The 21,593-nt window shown below is 43.8% G+C and overlaps 1 protein-coding gene across 4 annotated transcripts in view; it reads left to right on the plus strand.

Annotated features, from left to right (window-relative positions):
* CNBD1 (cyclic nucleotide binding domain containing 1) overlaps window positions 1-21,593 on the plus strand; it is a 275,403-nt gene that overhangs the window by 228,160 nt on the left and 25,650 nt on the right. For all 4 annotated transcript variants that reach the window (XM_053313410.1, XM_053313411.1, XM_053313413.1 and 1 more), the window contains one exon: window positions 2,432-2,499. In XM_053313410.1, coding sequence (XP_053169385.1) covers window positions 2,432-2,499 — 68 coding nt within the window. The remainder of the gene's footprint in view (window positions 1-2,431; window positions 2,500-21,593) is intronic.

Consider the following 21,593-nt stretch of genomic DNA (forward strand, 5'->3'; position numbering starts at 1 on the left):
AGGCATGCGTGTATGCTGAGAGTAAAATAACTTGGAGCCAGTTCATAGTTTCAAATCAATATAAGGAGTATTTATTATAGAACTCTATTCTAGATAGTAAAGTGAAGAGACAGGATCTCTAATCTAGCTAGCTAGCTGGATGCAGATGGATTCTGCATCTCTGCACACATTGTGCAGGGAGAGAGGAGCTTACATGTTGCAAGGGAGAAGGAAGGGAAGAGAAAGGGAAGGAAGTAGGAAGTGGCTGGAAGGAAGGAAGTCCCTAAGAATAGCAATCTACATATCAAGGGATAGTGTCAGAGCAGTAGAGAAGGGATGACCAATGTCTTGACCTCTCTAGCCCTCTGATTCACTAGTCTGTCCTTCTCTGTCATTGAGACATGAGATAGCGCAAAGTCCTTCACTTCCAACACAAAGGTGACCAGATAACCCTCACTGAAAACGGATGGGTGGATGGGTGCCTTTCCCCAGAGCAACTGAGCGCAGAGAAGGGAGTCCAGTGCTTATGCAGCTGCTCCCTCTCTCCCAATGGTCACGTGCCTGGGGGAAACAACATGGCGGCCCACGTGCCTGTCAGTGGAGCCGGGCACACAATTCTGCCACCTGCTTTACTGTGAAATATGGCAGTGGGGAGTGGCTTTCCCCATCAAAATAGCACCCATGGGGGTGATGATGGAAGAAGCTGTAATCCTTTGCCCCCATGCCTTTCTCCCTCAGATTCCCCATCCAAAGCAGCTGTTTGCTCCTCAAAGTTCCTTACAGAAAGTGTCATCTTTGAGGGCAAATGATTTCTTTGGACTGGGGGCAATTTGAAGCAGGAAACTGAAAGGGTGAAAAAACATAAAGCCCCTCATCAACCATGCTGAGGTCCTGATCCAATACCCACTCCCCAGCTACGCATCACATATTTAATATCCAGTCAGATTTGGCCATCAACCCATTCAGTCTGCATAATCAAACCTTGTTGTTCAGTTTCTTGGTAAAATCAGAGTGTGATAGTATAGTGTGACAGAGAGGGAACTCAGAGCTTTGACTTTTATAGAAAGATAGCATCATATGTAATATTTACATGGTTCTTTAGAGTGTCCAGTCATTTCATGTTTCTCAGTAATCTGACATAATAGGTCAGTATTATTATCCCTGCATTGCAGGCAGGGGCAGAATGGTTGAGAAACCCCAGCTTATCCATGGCCAGCTAGTGAATCCATGGCTAAGGTGAAATTTTAACCAGGGACTTAGTAATATTTGGGCCATGTCTCGCATTCATTTTAATGATATGGCATTGGCTAACACTAATTTGTTACTGGGAAGGTAACAGGGAAAACAGTCCTTATTTTCTATTAAGAAGATCATCACTAATTATACTTATATATCATTTACTTGTTATTCTCCCAAGCTTTTTAAACTAAAATTGTGGCCCTAAGTTGTTTTAATGTCTGTTTTAATTAGTTTTATGTTTGTTGTAAACTGCCCAGAGATGTGAGTTTGGGGTGTGCGGTATTTTTGGTTAATCCATTTCTTGATCCAGGGCAGCTTTTGAATGCTGCTTTAGTTACTTTTATTCCAGTCCTGGAGTAGAGGCAGGGCTAACCAACAGCCAGCAGCAAGAGCACTGAAAAGTGGTCTGCACTTACCTCTCCGTACATAATGAGGATCTTCACATGATTAGTGTGAAGAACTGTAAGGGGGTTTGTGGGGAAAGCGGGCTCCCCACAGACAATTCAAAGGCAGCCGGATCGGCCGCCTACACAATTGCCGACTCTGTCACAGAGCCGGCAGAGCTTCAGGGATCGGGGGCTGCACAGCCCCCGGAAGTTCCAGGATGCACCATGCAAGTGCGCGGGGCATCCTGGAGAGATCCCCGAGCCTGGGAGGCTGCTTGCAGCCTCCCGGTCAGGGGTCTACTCATGTGTCACCGCGCGCCGCAGCAACACACAAGCAAAAGGATGAGGTTAACGGAATGCTCGCTCCATTAACCTTGTCTAAGGGGAAGGGTATTTATGAAGGCTAGCTGCCGGGAGCCGTGTGGCTCCCGTTGCAGCACACGATCACCCCAAAGCCGGCTAGGCTCCCTAGTCTAGGCAATCGTGAAAATAGCCTCAGTATCAATCATATTAAACCGTTAATATTCCTGATTCAGTTCCACTGTCTTGTCCTTGCATACCACAACTCTCTCCTCTGGATTCTACAGGGTGGTGTACAAATATACTAACAAACTAACCGTTCTACAATAACAGTAAAATGAGTTGATTTTGTTGTTTTTTTAAAAAAACTTCATCTTATTTAAAGGCCTCAGCCGACAAAGTCTACTGAACCAAGGAAATTCTACACCCACCTGAGTAAATTTAACTGTTAACACTACTTCTGATTCTTCTTTTAACTTTATTACAAAGTTTAATATAATTCTTCTTTCCCCTCATTTATGTTGCAGAATTAGATCCAATAATTCAGATGCTTCTTCTACAAACATCAAAGCCATTATTTGAAAATATCACAGAGGTAAGTAAGATATTTTTGGAAGATGATTGATTGATTGATTGATTGAGTGCCATCAAGTTGGTGTCGATTCTTAGCGACCACATAGATAGATTCTCTCCAGGATGATCTGTCTTCAACTGGGCCTTTAAGGTCTCTCAGTGGTGCATTCATTGCTGTCATAATCGAGTCCATTCACCTTGCTGCTGGTCCTCCTCCTCTTCTCTTTCCTTCAATTTTTCCCAGCATTATGGACTTCTAAAGGGAACTGAGTCTTTTCATAATGTGTCCAAACTATGATAGTTTGAGCCTGGTGATTTGTGCCTTGAGTGAAAATTCTGGATCGATTTGTTCAATGATCCATTTGTTTGTTTTCCTGGCTGTCCATGGTATCCTCAAAAGTCTTCTCCAGCAGAAAGGTTCAAAAGTGTCAATACTTTTTCTATCTTGCTTCTTCAAAGTCCAGCCTTCGCATCCATAGAGTGTCACCAGAAAACAAATACTTTGGGAAAGCTTCGTGATGTGACAACTTTTGCAGAGTACACCCTTCCAGGATTAGTCTAATTGATTATTAAAGGTGCGGAGGCTTGCCTCTTTAGTTAAGGTGAGAGGCAAAAACAAAAACAAAAAACCCAGGAAAAAAAGGTCCCACCATTATAAGCCCCAAAACTTCATTGCTTATTTACATATGACACCTGTTGACCTAGTATAATTCCACATGTCTAAGGCTCTATTTGGGATTGGCTTGGTAAGCTGAGCAATTTTCCTAACTGGGGAAGAAAATCTTGACTTTCCAAGCCTTTTTCTGAATTTGGTTATTCTGTTACAGTCCTGAAGATAGGATCTTCCCATGAACCCTTGTACACTGGGCTCCCTCCATGAACCCTTGTACACTGCCCATGCTGCTACCTGTCAAGCCACCCTTTACCTACTTATCCCTCTTCCTACTTTTCCTACTTATCTATCTTGGTGACAGTAGCTACTACAACAATGCTCATAGCAAGATAAGAGAAAGAGCGAGAGGTCTCCCTTTTCATTCATTCTTCCTCTTCATTCCTTCTTGGTTCCTGCAATATAAGTGTCACAGATGCCAGAAACTCTGGGAGACTGAATTCCAGGACACAGGAACCACATCTCCCAGCATCTTTGGTACTGGTGACACTAACATTCCAGTCACCAGGGAAGACATGGAAGGAGGAAGCTTTCTGGGGCCTCCATAAAATTATGAATGCTGGCAGTATTTTTTAGTGTGACCCAGTTAGAATTATGTGCAAATAGCGGTTGTATGACCTGGTGCTTCCATGGGGATGGTGGACATCTAGGTGCTGTAGTTTGTGTGGCCACAGCAGCTCTTTCAAAATGACTATGATTAGGGATGTGCATAAAACCGGTTCTCCCGGTTCGGTTCGGATCCGAACCGGGTCCGAACCGGACCAGGGTGGTTCGGTTTTGGTTTTGCCAAACCACCCCCCCGGTTCGGTTTGGATCCGAACCGGTTCGGATCCGAACCGAACCGGTTCGGATCTCAAAAAATAGCTGGTTTGAAAGGGGACCTTGAGTTCTACCTGCCACCCAAATTTCAAGTCGATTGGACCTTCCTCTGATTTTTGGCGATTTTTTAAAGTTTTAGTGACTTTGGGGCAGTTCGGGGGCATAGCATGGGATCTGGGCAAAAGGAGTGGGGTGGGGTGGTAGTGCCTAATGGGTGCAGGCTAACACCCCAATTTCAGGGGGATTGGGCAAAGGGCTGATTTTTGGTAAATTTCTGAAAATTTCATGTCTTTGGGGCAGATTGGGGCATATTGGGGCAGAAAGTGGGGTCTGGGGCAGAATAGTGGGGTGTGGTGGTAGTGCCTAATGGGTGGAGGCTACCACCCCAATTTCAGGGGGTTTGGACAAAGGGGTGATTTTTTGAGAATTTTTGAAGTTTTAGTGACTTTGGGGCAGTTTGGGGGCAGAAAGTGGATCTGCCCCAAAATAGTGGGGTGCGGTGGTAGTGCCTAATGGGTGGAGGCTACCACCCCAATTTCAGGGGGATTGGGCAGAGGGCTGATTTTTTGAGAATTTTTGAAGTTTGGGTGTCTTTGGGGCAGATTGGGGGCAGAAAGTGGATCTGCCCCAAAGGAGTGGGGTGGGCTGGTAGATAGTGCCTAATGGGTGGAGGCTACCACCCATCCCCAATTTAAGAGTGATTGGGCAGAGGGGTGAATTATGGTGAATAGAAAAGGTGTGAATTCTCATTCTATCATAGCAAATGAGATATTTTTCAATTAAACAACTCTCATGACCCCACTTTCACTTTTTCACACTTTCCTTTACTATGAATAATATGAGGAAGTAATCAATTTAGCACACTTCACCTTATGAAGACAAACCTCATACAAATAAATTCACCATAATTCGCCCCTCTGCCCAATCACTCTTAAATTGGGGATGGGTGGTAGCCTCCACCCATTAGGCACTATCTACCAGCCCACCCCACTCCTTTGGGGCAGATCCACTTTCTGCCCCCAATCTGCCCCAAAGACACCCAAACTTCAAAAATTCTCAAAAAATCAGCCCTCTGCCCAATCCCCCAGAAATTGGGGTGGTAGCCTCCACCCATTAGGCACTACCACCCCACCCCACTATTTTGGGGCAGATCCACTTTCTGCCCCCAAACTGCCCCAAAGTCACTAAAACTTCAAAAATTCTCAAAAAATCACCCCTTTGTCCAAACCCCCTGAAATTGGGGTGGTAGCCTCCACCCATTAGGCACTACCATCACACCCCACTATTCTGCCCCAGGCCCCACTTTCTGCCCCAATATGCCCCAATATGCCCCAAAGATATGAAATTTTCAGAAATTTACCAAAAATCAGCCCTTTGCCCAATCCCCCTGAAATTGGGGTGGTAGCCTGAACCCATTAGGCACTACCACCCCACCCCACTCCTTTTGCCCAGATCCCATGCTATGCCCCCAAACTGCCCCAAAGTCACTAAAACTTTAAAAATTCACCAAAAATCAGCCCTTTGCCCAATCCCCCTGAAATTGGGGTGGTAGACTCTAACCATTGGGCACTACCACCCCACCCCAAAATTTTGCCCCTGGGCCCCTTTTTACCCCCCCGAATCGATTCGGATTCAGATTTGGATTAAATCCGAATCCAAACCAAATCAAGGGTGATTCGGGTGACCCAGATTCGGGCACAAAACAGAACAGGGGTGATTCGGTTCAGGTCCGAGCCAAATCACCTGAAATCCCAAATTGCACACCCCTACTAAGCACACACACAGAGAAGAAGCAGGAGGCGGAGTGTGGATTCTATGATAGCATATTAGAGTGGATTGATGGTGTCTCATTGAAAATCTCATTTGCTATCATAGAATCCACACTCAATACCTCAGAAACAAGAGAACCCTGTACCCATGGGGGTGCCCCTACCAGAGATCCCTGTACCCCATGGGTTAGAAACCCATGGAGGTGGTTGGCACCCTATGTGCACTACACCACCACTTGCTCTGGGCCACCCCAGCACCCCCATGTGCACTTATAGGGCTGCTGAAAGCTCCATTATAACTTATTATGAGGAAAAACCTTAAAGACGCGTAAACTTCAAAAATCACTTAAAAATCACCTCTTTGCCCAATTCCTTTCAAATAATTCTGATAGCTTCCTTGCCCACCCTAGGAACTACCACCCACCACACTGCACTCTACGACACCCCTTTCCCCCCGACGTGAAGCTATACATTTGCTGCAATCCTAATTATTCTCTATGAGGAATTCAAAAACACTTAACAATTCACCAATAATCAGAGGAGTGTCCAATTGCCTTGAGATTTTTTGGGTGGTAGGCACCCATGCCTGTCTACCACTCACCCTGCTTTTGTGCTCCTAGGTCCTCCACAACAGGGGATATGGACTGGTTCGGGTCCCATTATACTCAATGAGAAAAATAATTAAAAATATTTCAAATATTCATAAAAAATCATAGGGGTGTCTGATTGCTTCAGGGTTTGCATGGTTGTTGGCACCCATGAGTGCTCCACAATAAGAAATAATGGCCTGGTTCGGGTCCCATTATATCCTATGAGAGAAAAATAAAAATATTTTTCAAAAATTCATAAAAAATCGTAAGAGTGTCCAATTGCTTTGGGGTTTGGGTGACAGGTACCCCTGGGTGCCAGCTACCATCTGACCAATTTTCAGCTTTCCAAACCGATCCGAACCGGTCCGAACCGGTTCGAAACGAACCACCCCCAGTTCGGTTCGGATTCGAACCGAACCAGGGGTGGTTCGGTTCGATCCGAACCTCCGAACCGGAACCGGTTCGGACCCGAACCGGTTCGGATCCGAACCGGTTCGCACATCCCTAACTATGATCACACATGGCACCAACTGCCATGATCATGAAGCAGTTACAGATCCAACTGCCACATGGAGACACAGATTTATGCAATCAACTTGCATGCCTCCATGATGGGTTGCAAGTGGCCAGGAGCCTGCAGTCTCCTCCCATAGGTGAACATGTGGTCTCTTTGAAACATCTTCACTGCACCTATGATGAGTAAATGTATTGATTTATTACCCATACAACATTGTCCCCTTGGAAAACTCAGAGTATTGGTGTTGGGTTCCCAGAAAGTTTTCCATCCCGGCATTGACTGACCCTGCTTAACTCTAACAGCACAATAGTCCTCAGATCACTCTCTGGGACGATATTAAATTTTTACTTCTATTTCAGTGCCCAAGTGTTGTAGATCAATACATGAAACATACTTCAAGATTTTATCAAATTGACTGTATCAATAAATGACAAATATGCGTTCATCCTCTAGTGACGGTTCATCCTCTAGAAGCACTTTCTGGACAGCAATAAAAGCCATGTCATAGGCATAGAGCAGGAGTAGGCAACCTTGGCTCCCCAGCTGTTGTTGAATTACAACTCCCATCATCCCCAGCCATAATTGTTTGGCTGGGGATGATGGGAGTTGTAGTTCAACAACAGCTGGAGAATCAAGGTTGCCTATTCCTGGCTTAGAAGATTGGGCTGTGGCTACATTTATTAAGTCATGTAGATAAAAAGGGCAAGACTCTATAACATTAACCTCTTTATAATACTTCAAAAATGAATGTGTGTGCAGCTTGATGCTTGTGCCTGTGATGCTCCTGTTAGTTAAAGGTGCAATCTGTGGAAAAAGTGTCTTTGGATTGACTGGTATCTTTGTTAAGCTTTGCTGTGTTTTGAAGAGTCTACTCTGTGGAATCTCATTTTGAGTAGCTCTTTTACAGATATCACATTAGTGTGTGCCTTAAATATAATTGTATTTGTGTGTTTGTGTGAGAGGAGTTATGTGTGTATGGAGGAGGGAGGAAGAAACATGGCAGGGGAGAAATGTAAAATGGCTGTCAAACTGGCATAACTTCAGAAGATTCTGAAATTAAGGAGGGATCAAAATTTGGAAGTAAGGTGGGAATAAAGATCTTCTAATATTGCCCCCCAGCTCACCATGTTTCACTATTGCCAATAGGTTCACCTGAAATGTCCTCCCCCAACTAGGGATGTGCAGAGATATTCAGAGACCCTTTTACGAGCCTCCGAACAGGTTCGAACAGTCATCGATTCGGCCTGTTCTAAGGCGGGTGGGATACCTTTAAGGGCTGGGGAGAGTGCACTTACCCCTGCTTCTGCGCTTCACCCACCAGCACTCTCTTAAAAACCAGTCCGGCGGGGCGGCAGCATACTCATGTGTCACTTCTGGACCGAGGAGGGAACGGGGCAGCAGGGCATAGTTCACACTCTGGTTCACACTGAAGGGTCTACTCAAGTTGAGAGAGGGCATGTGAGCTTGAGTTTCACATGTGTATGTCCTACACATAGGGCTGGAATATGGCCTAAGACACTCCTTCTGCTACCTGATATCCACAGTTACAGGTGTTGGGTTCCCGGAGGGAAGTGCAGCTGAGGAACCCAACACTGGTAGGTTCAGACATGATGAAATGTGCAGAACTTACAGTTCATGCTGTAATGTGGTCATGTGGTCTCCAAGAACTGGCAGTTTGCAGAACCAGACTTGCTGCTGTGTCATGTGAAGCTGCCCTAAATGATTTGACACTCTGTGACAAGTTTCCAGTGCCATTTTAGGCCACATTAAAAGGAACATTTTATCATGGTGCAGTGGTTGATGGAACTGGACTTTCCTCCATGTCGTGTGAAGGCACCCTTACCCATATTCAGTTGTTTGTGTGCCAAGTCCTAAGAGTTCTCAGAAGTGTTGGTGGCTGACCACTTTCCCCTTATATTTATGCATTTATTTCTCCCTTATATTTGTGCATTTGGTTCTTCTCTCCTTCGTGCAACAGTTCACATTAGTCTTGTCAAATTCAATCTTATTATATCAATCCATCTCTCCAGACTATGGAGACCATTACCCATTTTGCCTATAATCTAATGCATCTGCAATTCATCCCTGTTTTGTATATTCAGCAGTTTCAAGTACTTTTGTGTCAACTCTTTTCTTTGAATGACGATATTGAGCAGGATCAAACATACTACTAATTTCCAATGGACATTTTTTGATGTTTAAGTGTGTGGATAACAGTGCCCATGTAGAACACATGGCAACTACAGCTGAACTCTAACATTGCAAGCACTGCAACCCTAATAAGGGTTGGCACTGAAAAACTGAAATTCATAGCGAATTTCAGGATCCAGCCTAGGGAGAAACATCCCAATGAAACCAAATGAGATTTTGTAAGACAAGTTACATTTCTCAGAGGGCTTCTACACCCCATAATCCTTGCACATCCAGTAGCCTAATTCAAACGAATAACTTAATGGCAATTGCATCGACATTGAGCGCTTCAACAAGGGGACGAAAGCAAGCCATGACATTGAGAACTGCAGTGAAATTTGCCATATAGTCTCGGCCCATCCTATCAGCAGCTGCTTTGTTTCCACATTATATTCCTTTATCTTAAAAAAGTTTTCTCAACCAAATCCATGGATTTCTCCAGCTAAGCGTGCTGTTCCATAATGTTTAAGGAAGCCATTTGCAATCAGTTACATGTTTTGCTCTTTAAAGTTCAAGTGAGACAGAGAAGTTCAAGTGAGACGATCAAAAGAACGGGGTTAAGGGAGCACTCACTGCCTTAACCTTGTTTTACAGGGTGGCTACTTAGGTGGGTTTGCTGCCTTGTTGCCACTGGGATCAGCCCGATCCTGGCAGTTCACACGAGCATGCAAAAACGGGTTTGGCTCCCTTTGCCCACTTCTGCACAGGCGTGTGAATAGCCTCAGTGAGTTTCATGGCTGAACAGGGATTTGAACTCAGGTCTCCTTGGTCCTAGTCCAACCCTCTAACCACTACACCATGCTGACTCTCATTTCTCTTAGAAGTGTCAAGTAAAAATTTCAGACCTCACCCTGTTGCATTTCAGCCCCACTCATGGCTGGCTATTCACTAAACTACAGAAACACATATCTGACTTGACAGTTGAAGCCATAGACCATTTAGCTGATTTGACATGTTTTCACTGAAAACACTGAGGCAGAACATAAGGTTGGGAAAATTCAGTTATTATTCATTATACATATAAGTATGGATATACAGATATAGTGTCATTTTGAACCCCTTTAGGTTCCTGACAAGCCCAGAATGTAACTATGACAAAAATCTACTTGTATAAAAAGATAGTATCTTTGTAAAAATTAGCTTCAGAAAAATAAGTATACTTTAGGGTCTTTCACACAATCATATAGAGTGGATTTGGAGGTTAGAAAGCTCCTACCATAGAAGTAACAGATTATCAGAACCTCTGTTTGGGTCAGCAAACTTAGGAAACCCATAAGTAAGACAAGTGAAGATATGTCTGTTGATGAAATTGGGAGTTATAGCATAGGCCGCCTCTGCACATAATGGCAAACTGGAGTCCAACATGCCGGAGATTAAAAATCATGGTAGTGCAAATGCAGAAAACTTCCATTTTGTCACAGAACCGCAGGTCAGTTTTAGCCCCCAAACTGTAATTTGTACCTTAGGTCTGTAGTGAGTTTTGCTGCCAAGACCTGTTGTTTGAAGGCATCATTGTGTCATCTGCATTCTGCCATCATGTTCTAACCAGGATTGAGGGTAAGAAGCTCCTCCCCCTCTCCTAATGAATTGGCTGCCACAGCTGTCCTTCCTGCCACACAGCAGCCAGTGCCTCCCCCTTTGCAGTCTCCCAAACTGCATATTGGATCATCTTGGAGTGCACAGGGGTGGTGGTGGAGGTAAACTGCGGGTCCATTGGACCCCCCAGTTTGTCGTTATGTGCGATGGCGGCCATAGAGTCCTCCCAAGGCCTTCCTAGCATGTTTTGCACTGCCAGTACCTGGAAAAACTCATTACATCAGCATCTGCCCTCTGATTGTCCTTGAAAGGGCAGGAAGTGGGCCCAGCCATGCTAAAGCTTCTGCAAATACAGGATCATAGAGTGTGTTTCGCAGACTGGCACATTCAAGGATGGCCCTGTAGCCACAGCTCTATATTGTTTCCATGCCTGCTGCTGATAGAAATGGTGGTAGATGTACACAACCAGAAAATAAAGGTAGGAGAGCTCTCTTCTCCTCCTATCTTGGTTAAGAGCAGAATACAAAAACTTTGAACAACTTGGGTTGGGATTTTTGTTAGTCTACACAACCATGCAAACCAAGTTACAATACCTCCTACCCTGATGTTTATGGTTGTGTGAACCGGCCTGTTTTCTTGCAATTGGAATACATTTATGGAGTAAATAAATGTCTTCCTATTGGTTAAACACAAAAATTAATTTGACCTTCAGCCAATCAAGTTTCACAATTCTGCAAATGAAATCGTGAACTAAGTCAAGTACCTTAAAACACTTATATTTTGATATTTAAGTTAACTTTAAGGCATTTAACTTTATGCAGAGTACATGATTTCACATTTTAATAAATCATATAATTATAGTTAAATTGTCACATTTACTCCCCCACAAATGCCTATTTCTCTGTGTGATAAGTAAGCAACATTTAATTGGAACAATTAAAACTGATCTAAAACAATGTCAACATAATTTTGCCACAGAGGCTGAAAATATTTAAATTCCATTTTTATGAAGTTCACAAAACTTCCATAGCATCAAATATTCATAATTCATTTAAATATTGTATAATTCAATATGATTAATATTTAATGCTCTTATTAATTAAGAAAACTATATAATTTTTCTCTAATAAATACTGTTCAGCCTCATCTTGATTATGCAGAACAACCTTAAAGTTCAAAATCTGTGCGTCATATTCTACATTCTTGTGTTTTGATTGCTTAAAAGAGTCTGAGGCTGGTGAAATCATTTTTCAACATGGGGAAGTACTGTAGTGAAATTAGTGCATTCAGCTGCTATGTGTAGGATGTGTTTAGAGTCTTGTCAAATGATGAAGCAGGGTGGAGATTATTTAATTTAGTTTAATATAAAACCTGACATATTCCAGAATGCCAAAGGGATAACATTTTAAAAATATGTACACATTTAAAATTATTTCACAAAATAAACATTATATTCTCATTAAAAAATCAAAATGATTAGGCCCCCATATTTATTTAGAATATTTATAAACAGTGCCTTTTAAAAAAAGTACTCCAGGAGCCAGTACGGCCATGCTCCCTTGTGTGGCCACGACTTTGCATGCGTGCATGGCCATGCCCCTTGTACAGCCATGCAAGGGCCGTGGCTGAGCTCCAAAAGCACCTGTTGTGACGCTCAAAAACTCACTCCCCACAGGGGATCACAGCAGTGGAGAAGGCATTGCCTTCACTTCTGCAGTGAACACGTTGGTATGCAGAATGAGGCTTAAAAGACATCTTTGGGGTACCTTGGTAGAAAGGCAATTTATAAACAGCACTTTTTTCCCCCCTGGTGATGGTACGCAGCAGTATGAAGTACGACACCTATCATCACCCTGCCCTGCCCCGCAAACTCCAAAATCCCCTGAGGTCACACCCGGGAACTCATTCTCTGCCAGGGATCACAGCAGCAGGGAGGGCTCTGCCTTTCCTATTAATGAAACTGACCCAAGGGTGTTTGGTCTGCACCCCCAATGTTTGTGTTTGTGTGAGGAATTAGCTGTTAAAGGGGCCAGCTTCACCAGTTTTAATTTGTGCAAATGTTTGGACTCAAGAAATGACTGGATTTGAGACAAGGATATAGTTTCAAAATTAAAAGACTAATTTATTTGAAATAAGGGGAATACAAGAAGAGAATGGTGTGATCATATCAATAAAAATACGCTGCTAAGCAAATTAACTATGGGAAGATGTTTCTAACTTCAAGAGCAATAAAGTATGTTTCTAAATAAACCAACTGCAATGAGGCGTTTTAGCTTAAGGTCTAATTGTGTAAGTTTCCTAGGCAGGCAAAAGAAAGATGCTAAGAGAGGGGGAAGGGGGAAGTTTGAAAAGAAGTTATTGATTGGGGTCCTGAGAGCCAGACAACCGTTATACTGTACCTGTCTCTAGGCAACGGGGCTTCGAACAGCTGGAGACTCACAACCTTCAGGGACAGCGAGGTGGAGAGTAGGAGGGTTGCAAGGATTAGTATAAGGAGGGATGCCCATGAGAATGGTTTCTCCATGAGTCCAGTTTCCTATAGATGCGAGGCAAGCTGGGTGGATTGGCACAAGGACCGATCCAGATAATGATTTCAAGCTCTTTGTAGGTTACAAGAGAGCATATGTGAGATTTCTGTGAGGTCTCAGGCATATGAGAGTAAGCAAAGGTTGCTGGTTGGAGCCCCAGTTGGCAAGACCAAAGGTGTATGAAAATGGTCTGCAGTTGGAGTCCCAAGTTGCAAGGACAAGGGAGCACATGGCGTCATGGAACTGGTGATACTTATATCCCAAAACATGCCCTGGGGACACATTCCTATTGTCATGCTTTGCTGAGTAGAAGGGCCCAGATGGGCCTGTTCGGAATGCATTGTTCCTGATTGTTCTTTCCTGAGTGTAACAATGGGGTGTCCCCATTTTGCAAGTAAGGCTGTTGGTGATGAAAGTCAGAGTATGCAGGTGCATGAAAGAATATCCGTGCTAGGATGGGCTCTCCAATAATCCTATCAATAATTTCAATGGGTACACCTCTAAGCCTGTGTCACTGACTCATCTCCTCTGTGATGGGAAGAAAATTACTTCACCATCTTATCTACTTTCTCCCTGCTTGGCATGATCAGTTCATTAGCAAGTTGTGTTAAAAGGAGGGGAGTGAGGTGGTTCACTCTAAGTACAGGGTGTCCTTTAAGGTTAACTCAGTATAGTTAACTCTCAAGTCTACTTACCTGGCCTTCCCATCTGGGGAGAGGGGGTGCATCTTACCCTGTTCCAATTTGCATTGTTTGCAGCCAAATCTAGGGGCGACTAGCCCACCACCAACTAAGTGACTTGTCCCCATATGGACCATAAACTGAAAGCTCACATTGCGGTGCAGCTCCTGAGCATATACAAAGTGCAATCTCCAAGCCTGGAGATGCAACTGCAAACAGGAGGCTCTTGGAAGCCAGGTAGAACAAGCATGGCTAATAACATCCCTAAGGAAACTTAGTTCTCTAAGAGCTGTAGGTATGAGTATTTATTTATTTATTTATTTATTTATTATTTGACATATTTGTATACCACCCAAAACATGTGTCTCTGGGCGGTTTGCAGTAAAACAATACAAATTACAACAGAAAAAGGTTAAAACATTACATCAATTTAAAAATTTAAAACAATGTTAAAAATTCAGTATTTAGTTACAAGCCTGGGTGAATAGATGTGTTTTTAAGGACTTTAAAAAAAGTTATCCAAGATGGGGAGGCTCTTATTTCAGCAGGGAGCACATTCCAAAGCCTGGGGGCAGCAACGGAGAAGGCCTGTCCCTGAGTAGCCACCAGATGAGCTGGTAGCAACTGCAGACAAACCTCTCCTAATGATCTCAGTGGGCGGCGGGGTTTATGGCAAAGAAGATGTTCTCTTAAATACCATGGCCTAAGCTGTTTAGAGCTTTATAGGTCATAACCAGCACCTTGTGTTTTGCCCGGAAACATATCGGCAGCCAGTGTAGCTCTTTCAATATGGGAGTAATATGGTTGAGATGACCCAGAGCAGCCAATATGATTAGCTCTGTTCATGTCCATATTATAAAGACTTAGTGCTTCATTACAGTGGCATTTGCATTAAAAAAAACTTGTGGTCAAGAGGAGAGCTAGCCAGGCTTCAGGTATGGAAGCGATAGACATTTGGGATTTTATGAGGAAAAGTTAATAACTTGAATTCTACCTTTTATGGAGGGGTGGGGGCGGTGGGGCGGCACAGAATGCCCAGTCCAAGAAATTTAGTCATGCTTAAGTCCCATCAATATAAATGGGGCTGAAGTGCAAGTAACATTACCTGAACTGGAGCCAGATTCCACAGAATGGCTGCAATGTACTCTCTGTTACTCAGTCCCAGTGGGAGCCGATCTGCTGTGTTCTGCACAGAAATGTAGACCCACTGTCACTGAGGACTCCCTCACAATAATTTGCACTCTAATTCAGAGAAGGTTCATTGAGGGCTACCAGCTCCTGGGCATCACTGCACAGAAGAAGAGGGACAGTATCATGAGACTGTGATGGAGGCATTGAGTGCCTGGCTGCTGTGACTAGCAGTACCCAGCACAGGCATGAGTCATCACATCAGCAGTCTGCACTGGGTGTCATGAGGTGGCACCAGGGGCATGGAAGCTGCTGGCTTAGCATTGTGTAGATGCATGGCTTCTGAGTGATTCGGGTGCTGAACTAGCAGCTCCCACGCCTCTGGTGCCATCTCACAACATCTTTCAGTAAGAGTGTAATGCATAATAGTATAATGTATAATAGTATATGCCATTGAAACTGGCAACCCTATAGTAAGCCATCTCATGAGACATTCCTACGACAGTTGAAGCTTGGGGTTATGGTGGTGTCCTTTGATAGTTAACAGTATGAATATATAAAACTGGGAAAGGGACCCTAGCCATCCAGATAGGGCCAGCAATTAATAATAATCTATTTCATTCTCTTGGCCATCAGTCACCCACAAATTATACAGAGTATGGCTCCAAGTTCCACTAAGAGCCTAGCCTGCTTTTGGGTGATCGTGTGCTGCAATCCCGGCAGCTAACCACCCTAAACACCCTTCTCCTAAGATGGGGTTAATGGAGCAAGCGTTTCATTAACCTCCTCTTTTTGCTCGTGTGTTGCCACGACATGTGGCAACACATGAGTAGACCCCCAATCGGGAGGCAGGGGGTCTCTCCAGAATGCCCTGCATGCTCGCACAGGGCATCCTGGAAATTCTGGGGGCCATGCAACCCCCAGTCCCTGTGACAGAGCCAGTAGTCATGTGGGCGGCCAATCCGGCCGCCCAGGGCTTCCGGCTTGATCATCTACAAGGAGACGATCCTCCCTTACGGAAACCCTCTTACGGCAAGTCTCATTGATGGTGAGACTCGCCTCATTATCTTGCAAGCTGGGTGGAGACAAATTAAGTAAACCTAACCCTGTTCAGATTTGCATTAAATTTTCTTTCCTCTTGCAGTAGAAATAGAGTAGAGAATGACACTCTGAATCACAGCCACATTTATTTCCTTAACTACCATAACATGAGAATGGGTGAGCACCTCAGGCTGAAGATGCCACTCTCTTGCCTGCTGAGGTTTTGAAAGATCTCTGAAAAATGTCCCACATGGGTCAATTCTAAAGCAGAGAAACACAGGCAGGTCCACTTGCATAATGGGACTATTTGCACAATAAAGAATGATGTATTGTAGTTATCTCTATAGCTGCAAAATAGCAACTGTCTTAATTGGTTGTTGTAAGGAACAGACTGTTCCTGCTCCCACCCCACTTTTCTTTTCCAAGATGTGGTCCAAAAAGGACCAGAGTACCAGTAAGGGTCAAAGAAGTGTTACTCAAGAGTCAAAAAAGTGTTAACTGAACTTCCCTTTTCAGTTAGAGCTCTGAAATTTGCTCGCTTTGTAGAGCTGCATCACGACTCTTGAGCTAAAGGTAGTTACAGTCCTCCACCTGCAGCATTTCATTCCATATTGTTGACTTTTCTGCAGATAGAAGACAAACATATCCAACTCAGACTTATTAGACTTTCTCTCTGAGCCTTGGATATAAACCCAACAATGTATTTTTCCTGATTGTGGATATGATGTAAATTCCCAATGGGAATATAATATTGCACTTTATCCAGGAAACATGCTGTTACTTACTGCAGTTGAAATCTCTCCCACGGGACTCAAACTTGGTCTAAAGTTTGAATTGTTCTCTATTTAGGGCTGCTTTTGTATGTAGTTTAGAAACTTCAGTTAGTTCAAAATGCAGCATCCAGATTGGCCTCTGCGGTATCCCAGAGAGACCACATTATGCCTGTTCTTAAACAGTTGTACTGGCTGCCGATACGTTTCAGGACAGGGTACAAAGTGCTGGTTATTACCTTTACAGCCCTGTATGGCTTAGGTCCGAGTTACCTGAGAGAGAGCCTTTCTCTACAAGATCCCCACTGCTCATTAAGATAATCAGAAGGGGTCTGTTTTCAGGTGCTCCCAGTTCATCTGGTGGTGACCTGGGATCAGGTCTTCTTAGTTGTTGCTTCTGGGTGGTGGAATGCACTTCCCATGGATATAAGAGGATTATCTTCCTTGCAGGCCTTCAGGAGAGCCTTTAAGATCCATCTTTTTAGCATGGCTTTTAATGATACCTAGTTTAAATTTTAATTTGGTTTAAATGTTTTTATCTTATGTTATTTGTTTCATTATGTGTTTTTATTTTCATGTAAACCTCTCTGAGCCATTTTAGGAAGGGTGGGTTATAAATTGAATGAATGAATGAATGAATGAATGAATGGTTTAATCATTTTTGTTGTTTAAAGATTCTATAAAAATACACAGGAGATGCAGAAAAAAATTAGTCACCATAGAGGCTGCAATCCTGTGCACACTTAGGAATGTGACGGAACCAATCCCGTGCTGCTTTTCTGGAGCACCAAACTGGTTCCATGGGCCAGTGTCCGAGCCAGTTCGAACGTGGGGGTGGGGTTCCCTTAAGAGGCAGGGAAGGCACTGCCTACCTGCCACCCACTGCTCTTCCCCTGCTGGCGTTCTCTCCAAATGTGGGCACACGGGATAGCAGCATCCCTCTCTGCGCCCATTTCTGTGTCACCATGCAAATGCATATAAAATATGAGCAATGTTAAATCAAGCTGCAATGCGAGAATCTAGTTTCCACCTAGTGGAAAAATTTCAGAGTGTCATCAAAGTAGTAAGCCAGTGTTTCCAGTGTAACTTTGATTTTAATAAGTAGATGGATATGCACATTTCTTTAAGTCTTTTTTGTAATTAATATATATTCCCCAACCAATACTTTTGTTCAATAAAATAAAACTGAAAGACATATATAATTTTGGTAAAATTATATATAAAAGTAAAAATACATTTCAGTAGTAATAATTAGCACTATTAATTCTTTCTACATGACAATCATGATATTTTCTGAAGCTAGTTATTAAGGCCATTCACATGCAGAAAACTTCATTCTTATGTATGTAAATATGTATGGTCATGGAAGAATACAGCTTGATTCACAGCCCTCACACCAATCCTAAACTTAACAGATTGGTTACAATCCAGCACAGAGTTAATACACTTAAAGCTGTTGACATCAATGAGCTTATCTGTCCCTAAGTATGTGTTATATTAAATTGTGGTTGTTGTTTTCAGTGGAACTTAGTCAAATAAATATTTTAGCTTCCAAGTCCAAAAGGCTGAACTCTATAGATAGGAGAATGTTAAAGTTTGCAAAGATTAAGTTGTTTTGCTAAAAACTGTGAGAAAAGATCAACAGGTTTTAGAAAGTAAGTGACGCATTCTTTTTCTCTGGTCCAAAAGTATGTTGCCATGGTGACAGAAAGGGAAGTTAATAGTCCAGTCCTAAAGTGCTCTAGCTGTGGGATAAAATGACCCTGTCTGGTTCCCTTTCTGCTATCAAGACTGAAGGTTCATTTAGTGTGCGCTTGAAAACACAAAATCAAAAACATTCTCACCTAGTCAAAAATCTTTCATTTTTTTCTACCGAAAATGCAGTTATTTTCATTTTTAAAATACAATCAATAGGTATGAAAGCTCAGTAAATGAGGGACTATCGGCTGCCTTTCTTCACATTAGTTATAATTTTAGTCATCTGATTACCATGACTCAAGCAACAGTAGGAAAGCCACTATTTTCCACATTAAATACCAAGAACTAGAAATGACATGTTGTGTTATCCTGCAGGAACATAAATTTAGTTGTAGCAGTTATAAAGCAATATTTCTTACACATTCTTCATCCAAGGAGATAAGTTGGTGTATACAGCCCCCTCCCTTTATCCTCACAACATCTCTGTGGGATAGGCAGGCTGAGAGAACATGAGGCCCAGGATCATCCTGTGAGCTCTGCGGTTGATCAGGGATTTGAAACTGAACCCAAGTCAACACTCTAACTGCTAAACCACACTGTCTGCTTTCACTATCTAATGGCTAATATCACCCTAGCCATCTTGTCATGTAATGCTCCCTATGTTTACTAGAGATGGGGAGGGGGAGATGTACTGTGAGTGCTCACCCCACCCCCTGATGCCCAATGTACCTGTTGGCCATGCCCCCATGAGTGTGCATTCAGCATTCTTGTGAAAGGGGCCATACCAATGTATGCTATGTTGACAGGAACCTTGGAAGCTAAAGGTTCCCGCCAGCATGGTATACATGGATACAACTCCCTTTTAAAGAATCCTGAAAGTAGGATTGCTGGGCCGGAGGTGCATTGTGAGCAAGGCCAATGGGAATACTCTTGTTCCCACTTTTAGAAAACATGAGGAGTATAACATGACAAGATGGCTTTTGAGATTTACCATTTGGTAGATCTGAACATTGATTACACTTTGATTAAGAATAAAGTTATCAGCAATGTTTGAATGTGTTCCAGCATTAGGTCCATGTCTTAGCATTCTCTCCTTACCTATGGTAGAATGCCATCAGACCACATTTCCTTCGTTCCCTCTTTGAAGGGGTCTTGCTTGCTAACATGTATGCCTCTTTAAAGGCTCTGTACTTGGTTAGAGCTTTCTCTGGATCTTACAAAACTCACAAAGAACTCCTTCAAAGCAATGACTACTTCTGAACAGCCATTCAAATACTTTGTTTCTATCTCCATTACCTCAGCTTGTAATGCATGCAAACTGTCAGCTGAGTGTGAACACTTCTTACCAAAGGTTTTCTTCTGTTTCCACTTCTCCAAGGACACACTTTGTCCATCTTTGCAGAACCTAATGAGGGAAAGATCTTACATAGAATGGGTGTTCAAAAATTCTTGCTTTTTATGTTAACCGTATAGGCATACCTCATTATTTGTCAACCCAGCTTTGACAATTCTACATATCTGCAGTCAGATAATTGACACCCTACTTCTGCATATGCGGAACAAAAAAGGGTGAATTTCAGCATATCCACGGTTTTCAGGTGGCCAGAAATGAACTCAGAGTTCATTTCTGCCCACCACTTTGTCAAACAGAGCCATTTTGTGGCTGTTTTGCATTAAAACAAATAGAGAGAATTTTCCTGCAATGTTTTGTGGAAAAATCACCTGGGGGGGGGGAAATCAGCATTTGGGGAGGGATAGAGGTATGCTGGATAGGGGTGTGCATGAACGGTTCATTACCAAACCAGTTCAACTCGAACTGTGTTCAGAGGTTCATTCATGGACCGAACCAGAGGCAGTTTGGTTCACGATCAAACTGAACCAGGCCTGGTTCAGGCGAACCATTTCAGCAACCAAGTCGGGCGGGGGCAGGGGAGAGACAGGAAATAAATGCTACCTGGCTAGTGTGGATCCAAGCACCACAACTCCCCCCTTTGGCAAGGCTCTAAGCACACATTCTGCCTTCTTTAGGAAGCCACCCCCATGGCAGAGCATTCCAGAGTCTGGGGGCAGCAACAGAGAAGTAGGGATGTGCACAAATGTGTTCAGAGGCCCTTTTACAAGCCCCTGAACAGGTTTTAAAGACCAGTGGTTTGGCCAGTTCAAAGGTGGGGGGGATACGTTTAAGGGTAGGAGAGGATGCTCTTACCCCTCCGACCGCATTTACCCCACCGGCACTGCACTTTAAAAGGGTCTGGCGGGGCGGCAGCATACCTCCCTGCAGCCCTGTTGCCTTGTTGGACCAGAAGTGACTGCGAGATGTCAAGCATGCACATGGCATGCTCGCCCACCCGCAGGGCATGTGCCCAACAAGTTCGTGCATGTGCCCAACATGAACACGTGTGTCTGGTACTTCCGGTCACTTCCAGTCCGATGAGGAAACAGGGCCGCAAGGAAATACGCTACCACCCCACTGAACCCTTTTAAAGTGCAGCGCCGGTGGGGGAACCATGGCGGGAGGGCTAAGAGAACCCTCCCAAGCCCATAAAGGTATCCCCCCTCCACTGGTTCCAAGCACATCCCTACAGAGAAGGCCTTGTCCCACGTTCACGACAGCCGGACTTTTCTCACTGTCAGCACCTGGAGCACAGCCCCCTCACATGACCTTGTCAAGGGGACAGCAACCCTTGGGAGCAGGAAGTCCCTCAGGTATCCAGGGCCCAAACCATTAAGGGTTTTAAAGGTCAAAACCAGCACCTTGATTGGACCCAGAAACAAATTGGCAGCCAGTACAGCTCTTTCAAAATGGGTGTGATGTAATCCCAGCAGGCAGCTCCAGATAAAATCCTAGCTGCTGCACTTTGCAGTAGCTGCAGTTTCTGAATATTCTTCAAGGGCAGCCCCATGTAAAGAGCATTACAGTAATCAAGCCATGACGTGACTAAGGCATGGGAAATTATGGCCAGATCTGTCTTCTCAAGAAAGAGACGCAGGTGGCGCACTAGCCAAAGCCATGCAAAGGCACCCCTGGCCACCACCTCCACCTGAGCTTCCAAAAGCAGAGCTGAGTCCAGCAATACTCCCAAGGTGCATACTTGCTCCTTCAAGAGAAGTGCAACCCCATCCAGAACCGGTAGATTCTCCTCATCCCAGTTGGCTCTTCTACTGACCACATTACCTCCA

Source organism: Hemicordylus capensis, chromosome 4 (assembly GCF_027244095.1).
Source record: "Hemicordylus capensis ecotype Gifberg chromosome 4, rHemCap1.1.pri, whole genome shotgun sequence".
Taxonomy (NCBI): domain Eukaryota; kingdom Metazoa; phylum Chordata; class Lepidosauria; order Squamata; family Cordylidae; genus Hemicordylus; species Hemicordylus capensis.